The 18,331-nt window shown below is 36.9% G+C and overlaps 2 protein-coding genes across 2 annotated transcripts in view; one reads left to right on the top strand and one right to left on the bottom strand.

The window, feature by feature from the left end:
* The window catches only part of LOC135713175 (uncharacterized), a 122,437-nt gene extending 112,014 nt beyond the window's left edge, over nucleotides 1–10,423 (top strand). The window contains exon 6 of the mRNA XM_065236287.1: nucleotides 10,341–10,423. Coding sequence (XP_065092359.1) covers nucleotides 10,341–10,389 — 49 coding nt within the window. The 3' untranslated portion in view covers nucleotides 10,390–10,423. The remainder of the gene's footprint in view (nucleotides 1–10,340) is intronic.
* The window catches only part of LOC135713174 (uncharacterized), a 64,340-nt gene that overhangs the window by 9,572 nt on the left and 36,437 nt on the right, over nucleotides 1–18,331 (bottom strand). The window contains exon 3 of the mRNA XM_065236286.1: nucleotides 3,779–3,977. Within this exon, the coding sequence (XP_065092358.1) occupies nucleotides 3,779–3,977 (199 nt within the window). The remainder of the gene's footprint in view (nucleotides 1–3,778; nucleotides 3,978–18,331) is intronic.

The raw sequence follows: 18,331 nt of genomic DNA, 5'->3' as shown, positions 1-18,331 counted from the left end.
TGAGTGAGTGAGTGAGTGAGTGAGTGAGTGAGTTTGTGAAAAATCGCTGATTGTGACTCTCATGAAGTGAAATAAACAGGTTTAATATGTCAAACACATTCTTTGCAACCTCTTCTTGTATCCTACCAATTCAAAATTTGATCATGGCATCTAATTATTTCATAATTTAGAAAAACATTGTTTTAGCTGAAATGAGTCTTTGCAACCTTGCTTTCATGTGATCTCATAGATAGAAATTGAACCACTAAATCACATGAACCTTAGGATTAGAGATGAACTAGCCTAAGGCTAAAAATCTCTTTAATAAAGAATAAAAAAAAAAAAAAAAAAAAGAACATGAACCTTAGGTGTCCAATGAAATCTATATGTTCACTCACATAGAATTTATTATGTTAAATAAATCATTAATTTCGATATTGAAAAAGTAATATGTGCGTTCCAAATAGAATCTATGTGAAAACTTTTTCTGTGCAGTTGCATAGCTTTTACATGGGGTTAAATTTATAAATACACTCCCGATCATAAGTTTAAGGACACCCCCAAAAAAACATGACAAATTTGTTATGTTCATATCTCTGTCATCCAATTTTCGTTCTCTTTCGATTATTTGAAAGATATTTAATTGAACTTTCGCGTAGGCAAATTGTTCAATATAATTTTCAATTTTTATGTGCTAAAAGTTCACCCAATGTTACAATATTTTTCAAAATTTACTCTGAAGAATCGTGACTCATTTTCTCAGAATTTGGTTGGCCAAACTTTGAAATAAAAGAAGTAGTATTATCATTCATACCATTCAAATAACCTTTGGAGATCGAAAATTGAACGTAAAATGAGAGATCATTGAACAAAACATATTTGCATGTTTTTTTGGGGGTGTCCTTAAACTTATGATCGGTAGTGTACATAATATTTGCCTTGTCTTCTTCTTATTCCTCGCATTTCAAGCTTATTGCTTATCGCATATTAGCATATTGCATGCTCTCAACTAAGTGTTCTAGATGCACTTCACTGAGGCAAAATAAAGCAAGAATTCCATTAGAACCAGTTATGAATTTTAGCCACAAGATATCGATTTGAATTTTATAGATTTGCCTTATGTAAACTAATGTCGACAAAAAAAAAATTAACCGGAGCAGACTGGATCCGAACCATGGATGTTGAAATTAAGGGTCATGTGTCTGGACCACTCGTCTGTCAACGCTTGGGTACGTGAAATACCTATATTTTGTTAGACGAAAATCTTTCATAAGTTGGGATTATGAAATTCATATGTGTCGTTCATAAGCAGTGTTGGAAAAGTTCACCAAAACTCACTATGACTCGCGAACTTTTTCCTTGGTGAACTTCGTGAAATATCGCGACATTTTTAAGCGTTTCTGAAGGTGCATCTGTGCTTTTATTCCAACAGATAGAGAGTAAGTTTCAAGTATTCAGTGTTTCGAGATAATAGAGGCACCTATAAAACAGTTATTCGGCATGTCTTGCAAAGTTTTAGGCAATAATTAAACGAATAACATTGCCCAAGACACCAAGTTTATAAATAGCCCTTTTTCAAAACATTATAGCTAAGATAGCTACAAATGGCTGCACTTACAACAAGTTTAATTTCAAAGCATAGAAAACGGGTTTTTTTTTCATTCTTGAGATTATTAGTATCGATTAGTATCTTGGAAACTGAGGTGGGTTTTAGTATACATGGAATTAAGATTAAATATAGCACTATTGGCTTCTTATGTGTTTTTTATTGTCTAATTATTTACGAAACATGCCGAGAAGGTATAACAAAATTAAAAAAAAAATTTCTTTGGTTTGTTTTCCGTCGATCTTGTTTTCCGTGCTTAGCACCAATGCTACCGACGCCAGGAAGGCAGCTCCTACACCTGTATCCTACACGCAAACCAAAAATCTATTACAATGAATGTTAGTTCCCTTTCCTATCATCCTCTGTTCATGAACATCGCAGCGAATGTTAGAAGTTGACCTTGCAGGCGATGTAATGGTTTTTTGCCTTTTTTATTTCGTGTTCTGTCTGTGCTTTCACCTACACAAGCAAGCATTTGCCTTGATTTTTATGTATAACATGGTAGAACGACGCACATCCTTGTCTTGAATCTCTCCAGCAGAAAAAGCATACGAAGTCGAGTGTGAGAGGAAATGAGCGCTTCTTGTTTGCTTTTAGGCTTTCCTGATTCAGAAGCATGGAGAGAGCAGTGGAGAAAGCATAGGTCTGATAATCGCAACGTTCGTTGTTCGAGTCCAGTCGGCAACCTTTTTCCTATTTTTTTTTCGACATAATTAATTTACCTCACTAATACACTCTACATTTTTCGGTCTCCAATTTTCTTGCATTGGACCGCAGCTAGGTATATCGCATCCTCGGTTCATGCGGTCTCCACTTACATCCTCTGATGATGAATCCCACATAATTGTAAGCGAATCTTACATCCACCGGTTGGGTGTACCTATCGACCCATCATCTCATGAACCGGGGACCAACGGTTTTACTTCCCTTCCGACGGAAGACGTGATTAGAGATGTTATGCCTTAGAACATCCCGGCGGCGCCGACTGGGATTGAACCCAAGCCTGCTGGGGTGAGAGGTAATCACGCTTACCACTACACCACCGGCACCGTTAAAGAGCAAAGTTGGTTGAAAATATATTGTCTACATCTTTATTGAAATAACCTACTCTACATCAGTTGGAATAACAAAGTTAGTTTTCTGAAGTACAGTTGCACCTTAAGAAAAAATGAAGTGCTTATTACAAAAGATGCGAAATATAAAATTATGTATATCTTCTGAACACACTTAAATGCCAAAATGTACGCATTCATCAAAAATCAATTAAGTTCATGAATTTTCACTTTTAAATCACTGTGACCTGGCGTGTCTCTGATGTTTTTTGACAATTTCTTAGAACATTTTCAGGACTTTTAGACAAGCTACCCAAGTAATCACGGCACGATATTTAACTTGTTTGGCTTTATAAAGCTGAGCAACGGATTTTACAGTATTAGTAAGTTGAAGATGCTAATTTCGAATAACTGACTGAAGTGGTAATTTTTATACGATAGATGAGGAGGAGATGAAAGTATAGAATTGATAGTTCCGTTTAGATTACGGCAGTGTGGTGAGGGGTGTACCCCCCCCCCCCACCCCTCACTATCCCTCTCCAAAGGGGGAGTTTGGTAAAGAGAGATGATAAAACCGACTTTTACCTTCCTTAAAAGTTGTCCTAGCTCGCTATCTACTCTTCTATATATGCAATTTTCACACTGCCGGAATCTAAACGGAACTATCAATTCTATACTTTCATCTCCTCCTCATCTATCGTATAAAAATTACCACTTCAGTCAGTTATTCGAAATTAGCATCTTCAACTATGTAAATCGTTGACTTCACGCAGAAGTAATACTAAACATATAGTCAAACTAGTATTAGTAAGTTCTAATGAGGCCCGTTTAAGGTAGGAAGGGCCATTTGCTTGGTTTATTGGATAATTAGGAAAAAAGGCCTCATGTTACAAAATTGCATGATGTTTTAATGTTAAATCACAAAGCAATGGGAAGTAATGTTACATTGGATAACCTTAACTCACGATTCTCACGAAAAATACCGTGCATATCGAAGCAGTTATAAGTTCTGTATAATTTTTAGGAAACTGGAAATTGATTAATTATCCTGGTAATATTTAACTTTATTTAGCTTTTACCCAAGAGATTAGAACTTACGTAATTTTTACTTAACTGATGAACTGTTGAATGTGAATCTTACCGAACGTCTTGCTGTTGGTTGTATCTCCTTCCGGTGTCATCGGTCTGCTTTTGCTCCTGAAACGCGATGACATCGCTCCTAACGTTTAATCTGTCGGGGTTGCTGCTGAGGTGGTTGTTGCCATTTTCATTGCCATTCTTGGACCAGGACCATTTTTCTTCCGCATTGATTGATGCGAATAGTAGAGCAATAAAGTAGCCTACTCGTGATCCACGCGTGTGTATGGGAGGAAGAATAGTGGTGTTATGTTGGTTTGTTTGAGCGTAGCGGCCAACAAAAGAGGAATCAGCATTGATGTCGGGAAGGAGATAGAAAAACAGAATGGAATATTATTCATTGCGAAACCGGGTTGTTTCATCTGATGGGAAAATAAGATAGTAGATAATGATATGGGAGGAAAAAACATAAAAGATGGCTTTATCTTCTACATTGGTGGTTTTTCAGAAACGGATATCTGTGTCTGGCGTCTCAAAGGGATAAGGATTAGACATAGCAGTAGGAGCTGAACAGATGCGAGAGCTGTGGATAATTTGGCCTATTGGTAAAATCCTTCTCGGTTTTTATTGAAGTTTGGGTTCGTATTGAACTTTTTAGAATTACAGTAAAAATACCTTCAACCCTCCAGGGCTCATTATCACCTAGAGGTGACGCTTTTTTTTTGTTTTGGCTGTAAAAATCTGTTTCTTATCTGATTTTGTTGAAGCTCCCCTCATTCATCAAAGTATGAGTTAGGTGAAGAAATGCGCATTTGATCAGAATTGTCGCTTTAATGGCCATTATAGCATGAATTATTTTTAAATTTTGAATCATAAAAACATTGAGCAAACTTTGCCTCCATGTTGCCTTCAACAGGATAAAACAAATAGGGTAAATGTTGGCTTCGGCACCCATTGACTGTTTTCGGCAACCAAAATTTAAACGTTAATTTCACTATGTTTTCCCATCAACGCACTTCCCTGAATGTGTCCAAACGATTGTTTAGCCTTTCAGCTTCAATCTGATTATATTTGAACGATCGAGCAATCCAGTAATGCTACATTTTTCTTCAAATAAAGCATATGCACTACAAAATGGGGTTGATTTCGAGTTGCCGATAATAGAACAGCTGGTTAACACGCAGTTCTAATGGGAAGGTTGCCGAAGAAAAAGAGGCTGCCGACAATAGTCACACTCACCTGAGAAGTTTGGAGCGTTGTAAAAACGCTTTCAAAACGTTTTGAAAAATTCTGTCGGTTGGAATGGATAGAGAAGCAAGCAGCAGATGAATGTAAACAAACAGACACATCATATATGTGCGTGACGCTGAGAAAATGCTAGTAGAAGTACAGACGCTGCTTAGATTGACGAGAATACGTAAATTCCCCTAGTAAAAAATCCTTTGTAATTTTGAGCAGAACACCTGGTGCTTAAGGCTGAAAAAACGCAGTAGGCTCTGCCCGCGAACGCTTGGTGTTGTTTTCGCTGGCGCTGATTTCACCTGTTTTCCGCATATTAATAATAATATCAAGTCAAAAAAAAATATTAGTTTTCGCGTGTGGATAAGTGTAAATTAAGATCTATAACGTTTTGAGAAGCTTTTTAGTGACATTGTAATTAACGTGAAAACTCTGGGACAAGAATTTGTATCGAGTAGTTGTGTTGCTATGGTGTCACGTTAGTCGGTTTTTCTTTTCGCTTGTTGTTGGTGCTATGCCTCCCTCCCAAGAAGAGTTTTATCGGGTATTTCTTTTCTTTTCTTGGTGCTGGCGTTCTGCCTTCCGGAGGATGCACGCGAATGAGGTGTCAGGCAAAAATTCGGTGCAAATGAAAATCTTCTTCTTTGTTCTGTTCGGTTGTCAAAACAACGCGGAAGATGTTTTTTACTTACCGCGAGGGAACAAACCGGTGCTTTTTCGGAGGCAGAATTTGGTGAGATCCATCTGATTATAAATCAGTCATAAATGTATATTTCCATATATTACCAAATACGCGCCAGATTTCGAAACATCACATTTTGAAATATGGAAGTGTGTTTACAGTACCACTATTCATATGATAACGGTAGTGTTTACATGCGGGGCTTATTGTATGTGAAAGTAACCTCGGAATGGACGTGAATTACCCGGCATTCTGAAATGGGCTGGTGAATCTGCAGTAGAGCTATCACTTTCTAACTCCTGGACTAAACTTGCTTTAAATTATTACATCAAGGATTTTTTTTTAAGCAAAGTTTCTTCCATAATACCACTGCCGGCCAGTGGGGGTTAGATTGAATACACACATACACACACACAAAACACCTGGTGCTTAAGGCTGAGATCTAAAAAAATAAAACTTAGTCCATAATCTTATGAATTACATTAATAAACCATCCCAAGACTGATTCCTTGCCCTGGAATCTTGAAGAGAGCCCCAACAAGAATTGTGAAGTGAATAAGAGCTTATTCAAGCAAAAATAGGCGTCTTCTACTAAAACATGGCAAATTAAGCGCTTAATCAGTTCAATTGTTTGTTGGAGTTTCTAGTCTGAAATAATGAAAAATTATCTATAATCTGGATTTGATTTTTCCCAGCTCCGACTTTGCGTAAAAATGTTGAAGTCCTTAAATATTTAATATTTGCCAGCATATTATCTTTGATTAAAAAAAAAACTAAGTATTATTCTATAATATAGAAAATCCGATAAATATCTTAAAAATTGTAAATTGTATAAGCACAGTTTATAATTGGAATAATGCAACGTTATGTTAATGAACTCAAATTTTCATTTCGTATATAGGTTCTCTTAGGTATTCTCTTTCAATTGGATGAAAATAATCCGCAGTTCCTTTAATCGTATACCAAGGAGCGAAATTTCGATCTGACGCTGCCCATGAGCTTCAGCAGATTCCTTGGGGATAATTTTGGCCACTTTTGTCCAGTCCTTTTCAAATTCTTGGATTGGGAAAAAAATCGCAGGATTCATCTCTTTTGGCACGTTTTGCACATTGTTTGCTTTATATCAAGCTTGACACCAAATCGGACCAAAATAGTACTGGGCCATTATGTTGATGGGTCATAATCGGCCGCAGACGCTGCTTAAAACACTCCCGCACTTAAATTTCAGAGTTCATCGTCTCCTTTGTCACAAATGGCTTTGACACACTCACATATCGCTTGCCAAACCACCATATTTTTCGGTAAAAATTGACTTATCGTTAACTTCCTGACCATCAAGGCCTGTGTAGTATTTGTATCCCGGAAGCGTCTTGTAGACAAATTTGACGTAAGTTTCATCGTCCATGATAACACATGCCAATTAATAATAGCTTCCGAGCCCTCTGTTTGACGGATCTATTGTTTCTGACTCCGTTTCGGTTTCTTCTGCTTCTTGAACGTTTTCAGCCCGTTTCTTGCCGTTACTCTTCGATGTTCTCATTTTATGGCTAGATTTCAGAGTGTCCTCAAAGTTAGTTTCTTTACTGAACTTTCGGATGGTGGTTTGGACTGCTCCGATACTTACTCCTCCATTTTCGCCAACTTTCTTACTGATAGGTTGGGAATACCCAACTAACATTTTCAGCTTTATAAGCCAACTTTTCCAGCGTTGTGCTGTAAAGTAGCTGAAACAAAGCTGCAGATACAGCTACAAGCAGAAGCTAGCAAAATAGTTTTGGAGAGCGTTTACTCAACTTTTTCACTACCATTATGCAATTTGTCAGTCGCAGTGAATAACATCACCGAATAAACACTAATGTTACTTCTATGGAAATATTAATCAACTTTCTACTTTTATTTAGCTTCAAAACAAAGCAAATAAAGCGTATATATTACTTATTTGATGGCTTCTACACAAGCAACCCCTCTTGCTGAATAACATAAACATCAAAATTGCTTTTTCAACAACTATATAACCTGTACTCAAGTAATAAACTGTGTTAGCGCTACTTTGGAAGCTATTGACTGTAAAACTAGGTTTATTTTTAGACTTGTGCAGTTTTACAGCTTTTACTCTGCTTCTTTACAAAGCTGAATTAACTAGCCGAGAAAAGTGATTCATGTGCACTATTATAAAGCCTCTACTCAGCGATCTTGTAGAAGGGCATACAAATTTGATTACGTCAGCTCAAAGTGTTGGCGTAGCGAAGTTGGTAGTATCAAGGTTCGCCAATGCGGTCGTCTCAGGTTCGATTCCAGTACAGTGTAAATAATTTGGTGGTGTGCTTATAACTAATTTCGATTAATTTGATTCGCAGAAAATACACATGATAAATTCCTCCAACAAAAAAAGACGTAATCATGAAGTGATGTCTCAGAGAAAACCAATTTGGATTTTCATATTTTCGCATTAGGTCACGTTCACCTTAAGTGGGTGGACCAATGACATATTGACATATGGTGATAGAGGTTGGCACTAAAGGTCACGAGTTCAAATATCATCCTCGGACAAGTCACAAATGTCCTAAATTGTGTTAAAGTAAATTAAAAAAAAAAACAGAGTGGTCGGGAGGCTACGTTTATTAGATGAACTGATATAAAACTATCTAAGGGGCTGTTTACTAACTACTTAGACAGGTTTTTTGGGATTCTTGACCCCCCCTCCCCATGCGTAGACGATTGAAATTTGTATGGGCCGTAGATAATTGTCATCCCCCCCCCCTAAACAGTCTACGAAGTTTATGAACAGGCCCTAATAAAATTATATAGATCTTTACTCATAATATCATGTCAAAACATGTATGTCAAGTAACGAAAATTCAGTGTTCACTCGGCTGTCGACAAAAGCAGGCCACTCTAGATGTGTGTAACGCGATCGTCTGTTTTCTTGGCAGCAACCATTGTGTGGTCCTCCTCATTGTTCTTCATCAGCAGTTCTTTCGGTCGATGCGTCGTCGACTTTGGAAAGCAACCGTTTCGTGATGAGTGTGTGAGTGCTGACCACGTTTTGCGTCCATTTCTGCAATGGAAGCGCTCTGCCCCCCGATGGCTTAACTGCCATGCAATGAAACCACTGGGAGCGGCCGAGATGTTTTTTTATGACAGGTGGGCAGGAACTCACGGTCTCCCAGTGTTGGTGAGTTCTTTGCCGTTAATGTTCACAAAAAGTTCACTATTTTGCCATACAGAAATTCAAAACAAAAAACATGTATGGGCGTATTTGGACAGTTTTTGACCTGCTTCATACGACCTGCTTCATACTGGTCACAAATGCCGTGCTTAACTGATTTCCTACGCAATTAATCAATCTTTGATGTGAATTTCACTAATAAACATGAGGAGCATTTCTTATAGCAAAACTTGCCATAACAAAATGGTCATAGTTCATTTTAGTAAACAAACTAATACTTCTTCCTACTGTGTCACCTATGTATTAGGCGCCTAGGGAAGCGGCTCCAGTTCTGACGGAGGAGACATTTTGGATAGCGGAAGATAAAGTGTTTATTGTGTTGTACCTTTTGACTATAGTTTTAAGATGTATTGTTTAGTGACCAAGAATCCTCGGCTCTGTAAAGTTTATTCGTTTGAGCCTTATCAAATAAATAAATAAACAAGTAACGCGAATTGAACGGCAGAGTGCTCTTCTTCCCTTCAATGATCAAACTCCCCCCGTTTTATGGCCCCTACAAATATTGTAGAGTCCAACATGGCCTTAACTAAGTACACTGTTGGCAGAAGAAATTTGTCTACTTCTACATCGTAATCCTATGTTCGATATATTCTGAACATTTCCTCCATACATCTGCCATACTCAAAGATTGAACTGATGCACATTATGAGCAAGTGTGAGCAGATAAGGGGAAAAGTACATTTGCGGTTATTAGGACGAAGCAGTACATGGAGCTAAGCTCGGTCGCCTTGATGTGAGCTGATCCTGCTAAGAAAACGGAGGTACAAAATGTGGTTATGCTGCAAATATACAACCATACATACATACGTTGGTCTAGAGAGGAGCTACAGAATTTACTGAGCAACTTGTATTCCTACTTCCCAGATACTGGTTCTTTTGATGATGGCCTTTTTGTCTGCATGTCTGGTTCACACATATTTTCACATCGACGAAAGCGATTACTAGCTTGCTACTCCGAAGATGTTATGTTACACATATGGCATATTGGTTTATTTATGTTTAAAATTATAAATGCGTCCATTTCCGGCTTTACATTTGACTAATCATTTTGAATGCTTGAAGACTACAATCTGTGGTTGTTGGTTTTTAGTTACATTAATATAGCATCAAGCATGGTCGCATTGCTCGAAGGATGCTTTCAGGAGTTGTTGCATGTATAAATAACTTATAATTTCTATTGAACACTCTTTATATGTATATGCTACACCATCGATAAATTGAACCACTTGAAGCAATCAGCCATCCTTGAACGAATATGGTTTTAATTTTCTTGCAAAGAGGCTATTTAATGAGCTTCCACTTGCGTCAGTATCGCAAGGCACATAAAGCTTGACAAATGAAGAGACCCATGACAGGACAATTATCTACCCAGGATTATAATCGTAAATTTATATTTTGCTTAATTAAAAATAATGAAATCTTATCTTGACATCCATTCATAACTAAAAGTTTTATTTCGCCCGTTGACATTGTGAGTTTGTGTGTACAAACGGGAAAGAGCAGCATGACCACAAGACAAGGATAAATAGTGCTTCGCTGGACTGGACTGAGCTACTGCAAAGCAAAGTTGAAATTTAAGAAGCTAATAACGACTAAAGATCTCAGGGTGCAGATCATTAAGAGAAAGAAAAACAGACCATGCTCTGCAGATGCTACTGTGTAATGAGGTGTCGCCTGTGACAGTATAGTAAGAGAGCTTTCTAACGGTGGTTTAACAGTGCTGAATGGAGCTGTTACGTTGGTTGGCTTAAACGGCCTTAAACAGTTTTGCACTTTCTATGCCTAACCTTAAATCAAAAGAAGAATTGTAATAATTTCATTGCACATTCCGCACCACAGTAGACTACTTCGCTAAATCAATCAGTCAGATTTTTGTTTCGCGCACGTCACAACATATTAATAAATTTCAGATCGCCGCTTGTCTTCTCCTTGACTTTTTATTACGCCCCTACTGGGACTTTTTGCCCGATCTCAACTTAGTGTTCTATTAGCACTTCCACCCAGTCGTCTGCAGCATAATCTTGCTATGATTTTTCAAACATTGCAAGTTTACCTTTACACATTTTACTATTGGTTTTAAAGTGTCAACACGCTCGACCGTCAAAGTAAACTCGATTTTTGTTTTGCACGGTTTTTTATAAAAGAAACAAATTGATCAAAATCTATAAAACCGAACAGAAAGTTTTGTCAAAAGATTTTGGTGACTAATAGTTTCATGAAATGCTTTTGATTATATCTAAATACCGTAAAACGGGGTATCTTTGATAATGCAGGTAACTTTGATAGTATAATATAAAGGTTAAATTTACTCGCTGCGCTTTTTCCAAATTAGAAACATTGGATCCATAATGTAGCTAAGGGTGTTTCCATTGATATCGTATATAGTTTTTATATAGTATGTGTAACATATAAAAAAAACAATATTCGTGTTTTTCGCCCGTTTCTTATGAAATGTATTTCTGGAAGAGCCATAACAAATTCAATGTTGTATTCTTATTGCTTATGAGGTTTTCTTATTATATACTCATTCAAAGTTTCATATTAAAGTTCTAAATTGTTTGAGTTTCACCCATTTTTTCTACATTCATCAAGCTTTATCAAAGTAACCCCAAGTCAAAATACTGATATTCGGTCACAAAACTAAAAAAAAAATATTGTTAATGCTTTAATTTTCGTTAAACATATTAGTAACGAGTTAACTCTTGCATCCTCAGTACTTGTTTTAAAAATATAAAATTTCAAAAACATTCAGTGCTGTAAACAATATTTAGAATACACATTAAAAAACTATCAATGTTACCCCGTTTTACGGTACCACTTTGGGATGAAAAGGATCAATATTTTTTTGATTGATTTGTATGCGTTGTTCCAATAAATTATTGCAGTTGTTTTATTATTATCATAACTAAATAGGCTATCATATACAAAGGGAGACCTTTAAAACTAAAATTTGTGTTGCTGTTAATGCGTCACAATATTAGTCTCATTCGAAAGAATCAATTTGACGAAGGGACTGTATTCAGTGATGCTAAGTTTGATTGAAGTGCTATTCAGTACACATACATGTCATAGTTTTTTAAAGTGATAAGTGGTGGGTCGGAATTTAGGAAGGTGCCATCCGAGTTGACAATAGCGAATACAAGCACATAAATTCTGTAGATTTTGTCTAGAAATGCCGTAGACATTGCTGTTACTTTTTTTCTGTTTGGAACTTACTGAAACCTAACAAAGATCAATGCATCATCTATCTACATTCAATTAATTCAAAACACCCTCAAAATGTCAACGACGAATGAATAACTATTATCTCAAATTTGCTCGGACTGGGAAGTTGAAACCAAACGTCAACGAGGTGTTGATATCCTCCCATTTGACCGCCATCAATCTTTCGATCTCGGAGAAAGAAGTGGCACTTTTGCGGTGAAAACTATTAAATGAAAAACGACATGGCTGACACGATCGGAGATACTGAAAGTGTCACCCCACTGACTGCACGGGACTAAAGAAAAGAGAAGAAAAAACAAAACTTAAAATGAATCATCTAAATCCCTAATGACACGAACGGTTCACCAATGGATGCTCTTTGTATAGCTGGGAGCGACCGAACACAATACGTCTTTTCAACGCCAGCGGATTTTTTTCTGCTATATTTGTTTGTTTGTTGTTTCTTTTGTTCGATTGGAGCTCGCTGCTCAGCTTCGTAAACGAAAGGGTCGGGATAACCCGATTAAAAGTTTTCATTCTGTTTTTCCATCTCCACTATCTGATACATGCGGAAAAAGTAGGCAAAAAAGGAGGAACTAAATCCAGAAACATTTATCATTTAGTGATGCACTGTCAATGCGGTTTGTTGTCTTGGTCCATGGAAGCTGTGTTTAGCAAAAAGCTATTTTGTTTCCTTTAGGTTTACCTGAGGGAACTAGCATGGGCGTTTTACATCGTATTCTCGGATTAAAAACCTTTGCTTGTGAGTGTTTTCGAGTTCGAGTACGGGCAAAGGATTGTTTTTCCAGATATCCAGATGTTTTTCCAGTATGGACAAAATAACTTTGTTTCGAAACGTAGTTGTTATTAAGAAACAATTACAAAGCATTGTAGTGTTTTGATTCGGTGAACACCAACCAGAGATCAGTTGATGGTTTTATTTGTATGACTTTTTATGCTAGCCTACGCATAGTAGTCAAATTGGAAGCAATTAGAATTAAAATTGACAGTTTTCTTCAGCAGCACATATTTTGCACTGATATAAACAATAATATGCACCCTAAGAATCAAAAATTGACCTTTAAAAAACAGACAGATATGCCAATATTTTTGTTGGAATGCTCAATAAAAAAAAATTGGAGGTAGCATGAACAAAGGTTGAACATGAAAAAACCAGCCTCATATATGAGAACAACCGTGGCCCAGTAAGATCGAACGAAGACAACGGCAGCAGCACACCCCAACAGTTCAGGATCAATTTCCAAATCAGACCTATTAGAAAAAGGCATGTGTTCGCTCTGCTTTCTGGCAGCTTTGTTTATATATTTGTTGACTCATTTTTGGAGTCGGTATAGTAGAAGTCGATAAAGTATAATATTGTAGAACATTGAACTATGATGTATAATGCTATTGATATCGCCATGTGAGGCAATTAGACTCCAAGTGTGTCACAATCCGAATCAATAGTGTTGAGGCATGGTTCAGAGCATAAGATTTACACATGAAATGGATGTGTTTCACAATAAGTGCACAATTAAGTGTGATACACATAATGATGACGTGTGAAATTTTTTGAGTATGTGATTCTATATACTCTTAGTTTGATACAGTTGAATTTTGAAAAATTTGATTAAAAAAAAGCCTTATCGGTGTTTTTAATGTGTCCGGTTTTTTTCGTGTTCAACCTTCATGTAAAATTGCATTATTGACACATTGCATAGTTTTTATGGAATATTTCAGTTTTTTCTAGGGAACATTTCATAACTGTTCTAGGAAACAATTTTTCTTCATTTCTCTTGATTTAAGGAGAATAGTTTACTGGTGCAATTTCATTTATTCATCGTGCCTTCACATTTTATTTGAGCATTTCAGCTTAAGTATTGGCACATCTGTTTGTGAAATTTTATTGAACTTAATGATGTAAAGATGGGCATAAAAACATTTCCCGTTTTTCATTTGGCTACATAATTTCTATAATTCTTGTTAATATTTTGCATTTACCACAGTTACTCAGTGATCTGATAAGCCTTTTAGCAGAAGTTTTGATGTTTATTTTTGATAGGGGAAAACTCAAACGACCTCTACTGGGATTAAATCGAAACCCACTGCACAGTTGGCCAGGAATGAAATCTAGCTGGACGTCATTAATGACTCCAAGACGCAGCATTTCCGAGACTTGGTGTCTTCAGAAATGTTTCTTATTATAATAAGGACCATCTATTGACATAAATAGATATTTTGGAAGTCATCCACATAGATGGCACCAACATCGATTTTTTCACATTGAAATTTTAAAGACGTCTTTAGAAAAATGTCTAATGCGGCCCAAATTTATCGTAGTTAGGTAGGAAATCAAATTTTTCAATTCAAACTATCCAAATCCAAATTTGAAGAGCTCTAAGGCTTAATCATTTGAAATCTAAAAACAAATGTAGGATCTAAATTGATGGATTAAAAAGTAACTTTACTACTCCTAATGCGGCAACAGCTCATGGTGAGAAATTGCTAGCTCAAAGATGACGAAATAGAAGGATTCTGTTTTCGACTTACTTGTTCAGATAGATACTGTACCTATAGTTCAGTTCAGAATTCTTCCACTAGGTGTTATTAGCGTTCCATTTGACTTCCAGATCTCGCGTAACGTTACTGCCGGAATAAATAGAAGGTTGCTGTCTATGGAGAAATTATTCATATGTTCATCTTCATGACACTTATTTTTACGTAGGAGTACGTCTTTGTGGAATATACTGGGGTGCAAATCAATCAACTGTGTAATGAAATAGTGTCAGGTTTAAACAAATATACTTTCTTATCACACAATTGAATTCAGATTTGATGTATGTTTCGATTGGTATGAAGATTATAGTAGTTTGTCATTTTACAACTATTGAAAATTGATCAAACTTGTTGGCCGCAATATAGCTTACTTTCATATTATGACTATCGAGAGATCATAGAGAGACGAGCCGATAGTGGGGTTATAGAAGACCGAACCTGTAGGTATGTTTTGTTTCAGTTCGTCTGTGGATGTGACGGTCATGCACAAAACCAATTGAATGGTGAATAGTGACATGAGGATTTTTGTATTTGACTTCTAATGACATGCTTAGTACTGCTTATGACTGTAAATATTCACCACTAGAGAGCGACCAGCTTTCAAATGTATTGGCTGGTGGAAAACCAACTTGACGATGTATGGCGAAATTCACTTTTTATTAAAATATCAATAATTGTGCACTTTGTTCCATATATTATTTCTGCAATATCTTGCTATTACTTCAAAGCACAAAATGTTTTAATTTTCTCATTGGAAGAAGCAATATTTGAAAAGAAGTTTTAACGATTTTCTTAAAATCTTAATATGTACTACAAATTGGTTTAGTCACCAACAGCAGTGCAACCAACCGATGGAAACTAACGATTTTAAATTGGCTCACACCGGACTAGCCTATCGGTCCCAAGTGAGCGAAGGGGAATAGAATTGGCTGCTACACGATTACTTTTATTGTCAATAATCGTATTGTTAAGGGGAAGCTCACCGCTCCGAAAAAAAATAATTACGTTTTGATTTTTCTAAAAATATTAGAAAAAGATATCAAAATTTTAAGAAAATCACATATTTTTTAATTTTTCAAAGAAAATTCACGTTCAAAAACATTTTTGATAAGTCATTATGGTATAAAGTTGGACTCAAAAAACCATAAAACATCGACTTTTCAGTTTTGCTGAGAGTCCAATTTTTTTTTTCATGATGAGATAGAAAAAAAAATTTTACATGTAATTTTTGACAAAAATGTAAGGAACAAACAGATTTTCTTTGATTTTTGATATTTTTTCCCAATATTTTTAAAGAAATAAAAATGTACCGAAAATATTTTTTGACGTAGGACTACGTCTTTCGGGAAGATGGGGGTACAATTTATGAAAAGCGAAAAATGAAATTATGAAAGATTTTGAACGTTAATAACTTAGCTGCCCCTGGATCAATTTCAATTATTTTATCACTAATCGATTAGAAACATTTCTACGCATCGATAGCAATGCTCTTGACTGTTGAATTTTAAATTGAAACTATTGAAAAAGTGGTATATGTCAAACATTGTCCAAAAGCGTCGAAATAACTAACAAATCCACCATTTACGTACATGCATGTGCTGCTTCCCCAACACAGTCATCAGAGAATGGTTCCTAGATGAAACAAGTCGAAGTGACATTCGCCTCCGATCTTCGGGTGTGTACGAATAGGGAGGATACAATTGCGGAACATTTTGTTGCCAATTCAGAATCACACGCCCGCAGCGACCACACAAAATGCTGTTTTTTCCTTGGATTTGTTTTCCGTGCTGAGCACCAATGCTACCCACACCCATGCTTGGCATACACAGTTTTGGTCACACACTGCTCATTTGCTAATAACTTTGCACACAGTTGACGGAACATAGTTCTTTTTGAAGCAGTAGATAGAATAGAGTGTAAGCTTGTTAAAGATATGTAAAATAAAGTAGATTTCAATGCTAGTAGTAAAATGTATTTGTTTTTGCGTTGTAAAAATGAGGTGAGAAATGCTCACTACACATCTCGGAATTTAAGTGTTAAATTGATTAGTGTTGATTGGCTTTAATGCTTAATCTTCGCATATCTATAGTAAACTATGAGCCTAATCTATCAATTACTTTAAAGAAAAATAAATTTCAACATTTAAGTGAAAAGTTATTACCAAATGAGCAGTTGGGTGTGTTCAACTGTGCATGCCCACACCTGGACCCTACCTATCGACCCATAAACTCATGAACCGGGAACCCCGAAGGAAGGCGTGATCAGAGATGTTATGCCTCAGTCCCGGCAGCGTTGACTGGGATTGAACCCATGCCTGCTGGGACGCTTGCCACTACATCACGGGCGCCGCTGCTCTCAGAGTTGTCATCTTGTAACCAAACATGGAAGCAGGGTCTATATAAATTCTATTCTCTTTTCTGAAATGTACTTGGTGGCCCTGAAAAGGGCCGTTTTGTTGCATCGGTGATAAGTTTTCTCCTCCGAAACCGTACAGAAAACTCTAACCCTAACTCTTTTCTGAAATGCACTTGGTAGCCCTGAAAAGGGCCGTTTTGTTGCATTGGTGATAAGTTTTCACCTCCGAAACCGTACAGAAAACGTCCCTGTCGCTTCAGAGCGTAGACGACATCCATGGCCGTGACGGTTTTGTGCTTGGCGTGTTCAGTATAGGTGACGGCATCGCGCATATTGTCAGCACATCTCGGGTTTCCTCGAAGATCAGACCGGAGACCACGTCGAGCCAGACGACGAATGACAGGCTTGGCAGTACCCTTGATTTTTCACCTAGAACCTTCCGATGACGCTTGGTGCCTCCTTTTCCGAGCACTTAACACTTGTTTCTCGTTGAACGGGTGAATCGAAACTGAGCCTAGAGCGTAGATAGCAACCTCTTATATAGACAACCAGCTCTGCCCAGCTCAGTTTCGATTCACCCGTTCAACGAGAAACAAGTATTAAGTGCTCGGTGAAGGAGGCACCAAGCGTCATCGGAAGGTTCTAGGGTGCTGCCAAGCCCGCCATTCGTCGTCTGGCTCGACGTAGTTATGTCAAGCGTCTCCGGTCTGATCTTCGAGGAAACCCGAAATGTGCTGAAAATATGCGTGATGCGTCACCTACACTGAACACGCCAAGCGCAAAACCGGCCATGGATGTCGTCAACGGTTTCGGAGGTTAAAACTTATCACCAACGTAACAAAACGGCCCTTTTCAGGGCCACCAAGTTCATTTCAGTAAAGAGTTAGAATATAATATATATAGAGTAACCCATAATTCACCCATTCAATTGGGTTCTTTAAGGGTATTGAGGAAATGCATATTCGTAATCTGCATTAAAATCATCATTTCATCAATTTTGGTACACTGTAACTATTTTAAATAAGAACGATTACATTTGCAAAAATCACCTTATTAGCGCCCCTCGGTGTCACTTTGTATGGGAGCGAGCTGTCAGTTTCAAACAGTGAAGTTATTATTTTGCTTTAAATCTTGATTTAAAAATCGAGATGAAAGTGTGGGGGTTCGAACAAATATCGCTGTGCTCAGAAAACGGAGCTTTTTCAGATGATACATAAAAGCCGATAAATTTTTCAAAATTTAAGAACCCAATTGTCACTAAATACATTAAAATGATTCAAAAATCAAATAATTTGTTCGGGAAATAAATTATGTTCATATGTCTTATCGGTGCACTAAATTTTTTTCCGTTT

The sequence above is a fragment of the Ochlerotatus camptorhynchus genome, unplaced genomic scaffold, assembly GCF_037179485.1.
Source record: "Ochlerotatus camptorhynchus isolate MF236.1 unplaced genomic scaffold, CSIRO-AGI_Acam_v1.1 ptg000542l, whole genome shotgun sequence".
NCBI classification, from domain to species: Eukaryota; Metazoa; Arthropoda; class Insecta; order Diptera; family Culicidae; genus Ochlerotatus; species Ochlerotatus camptorhynchus.
Note: the sequence above shows the minus strand (reverse complement) of the source record. Positions and strands in the feature narration are given on the sequence as shown.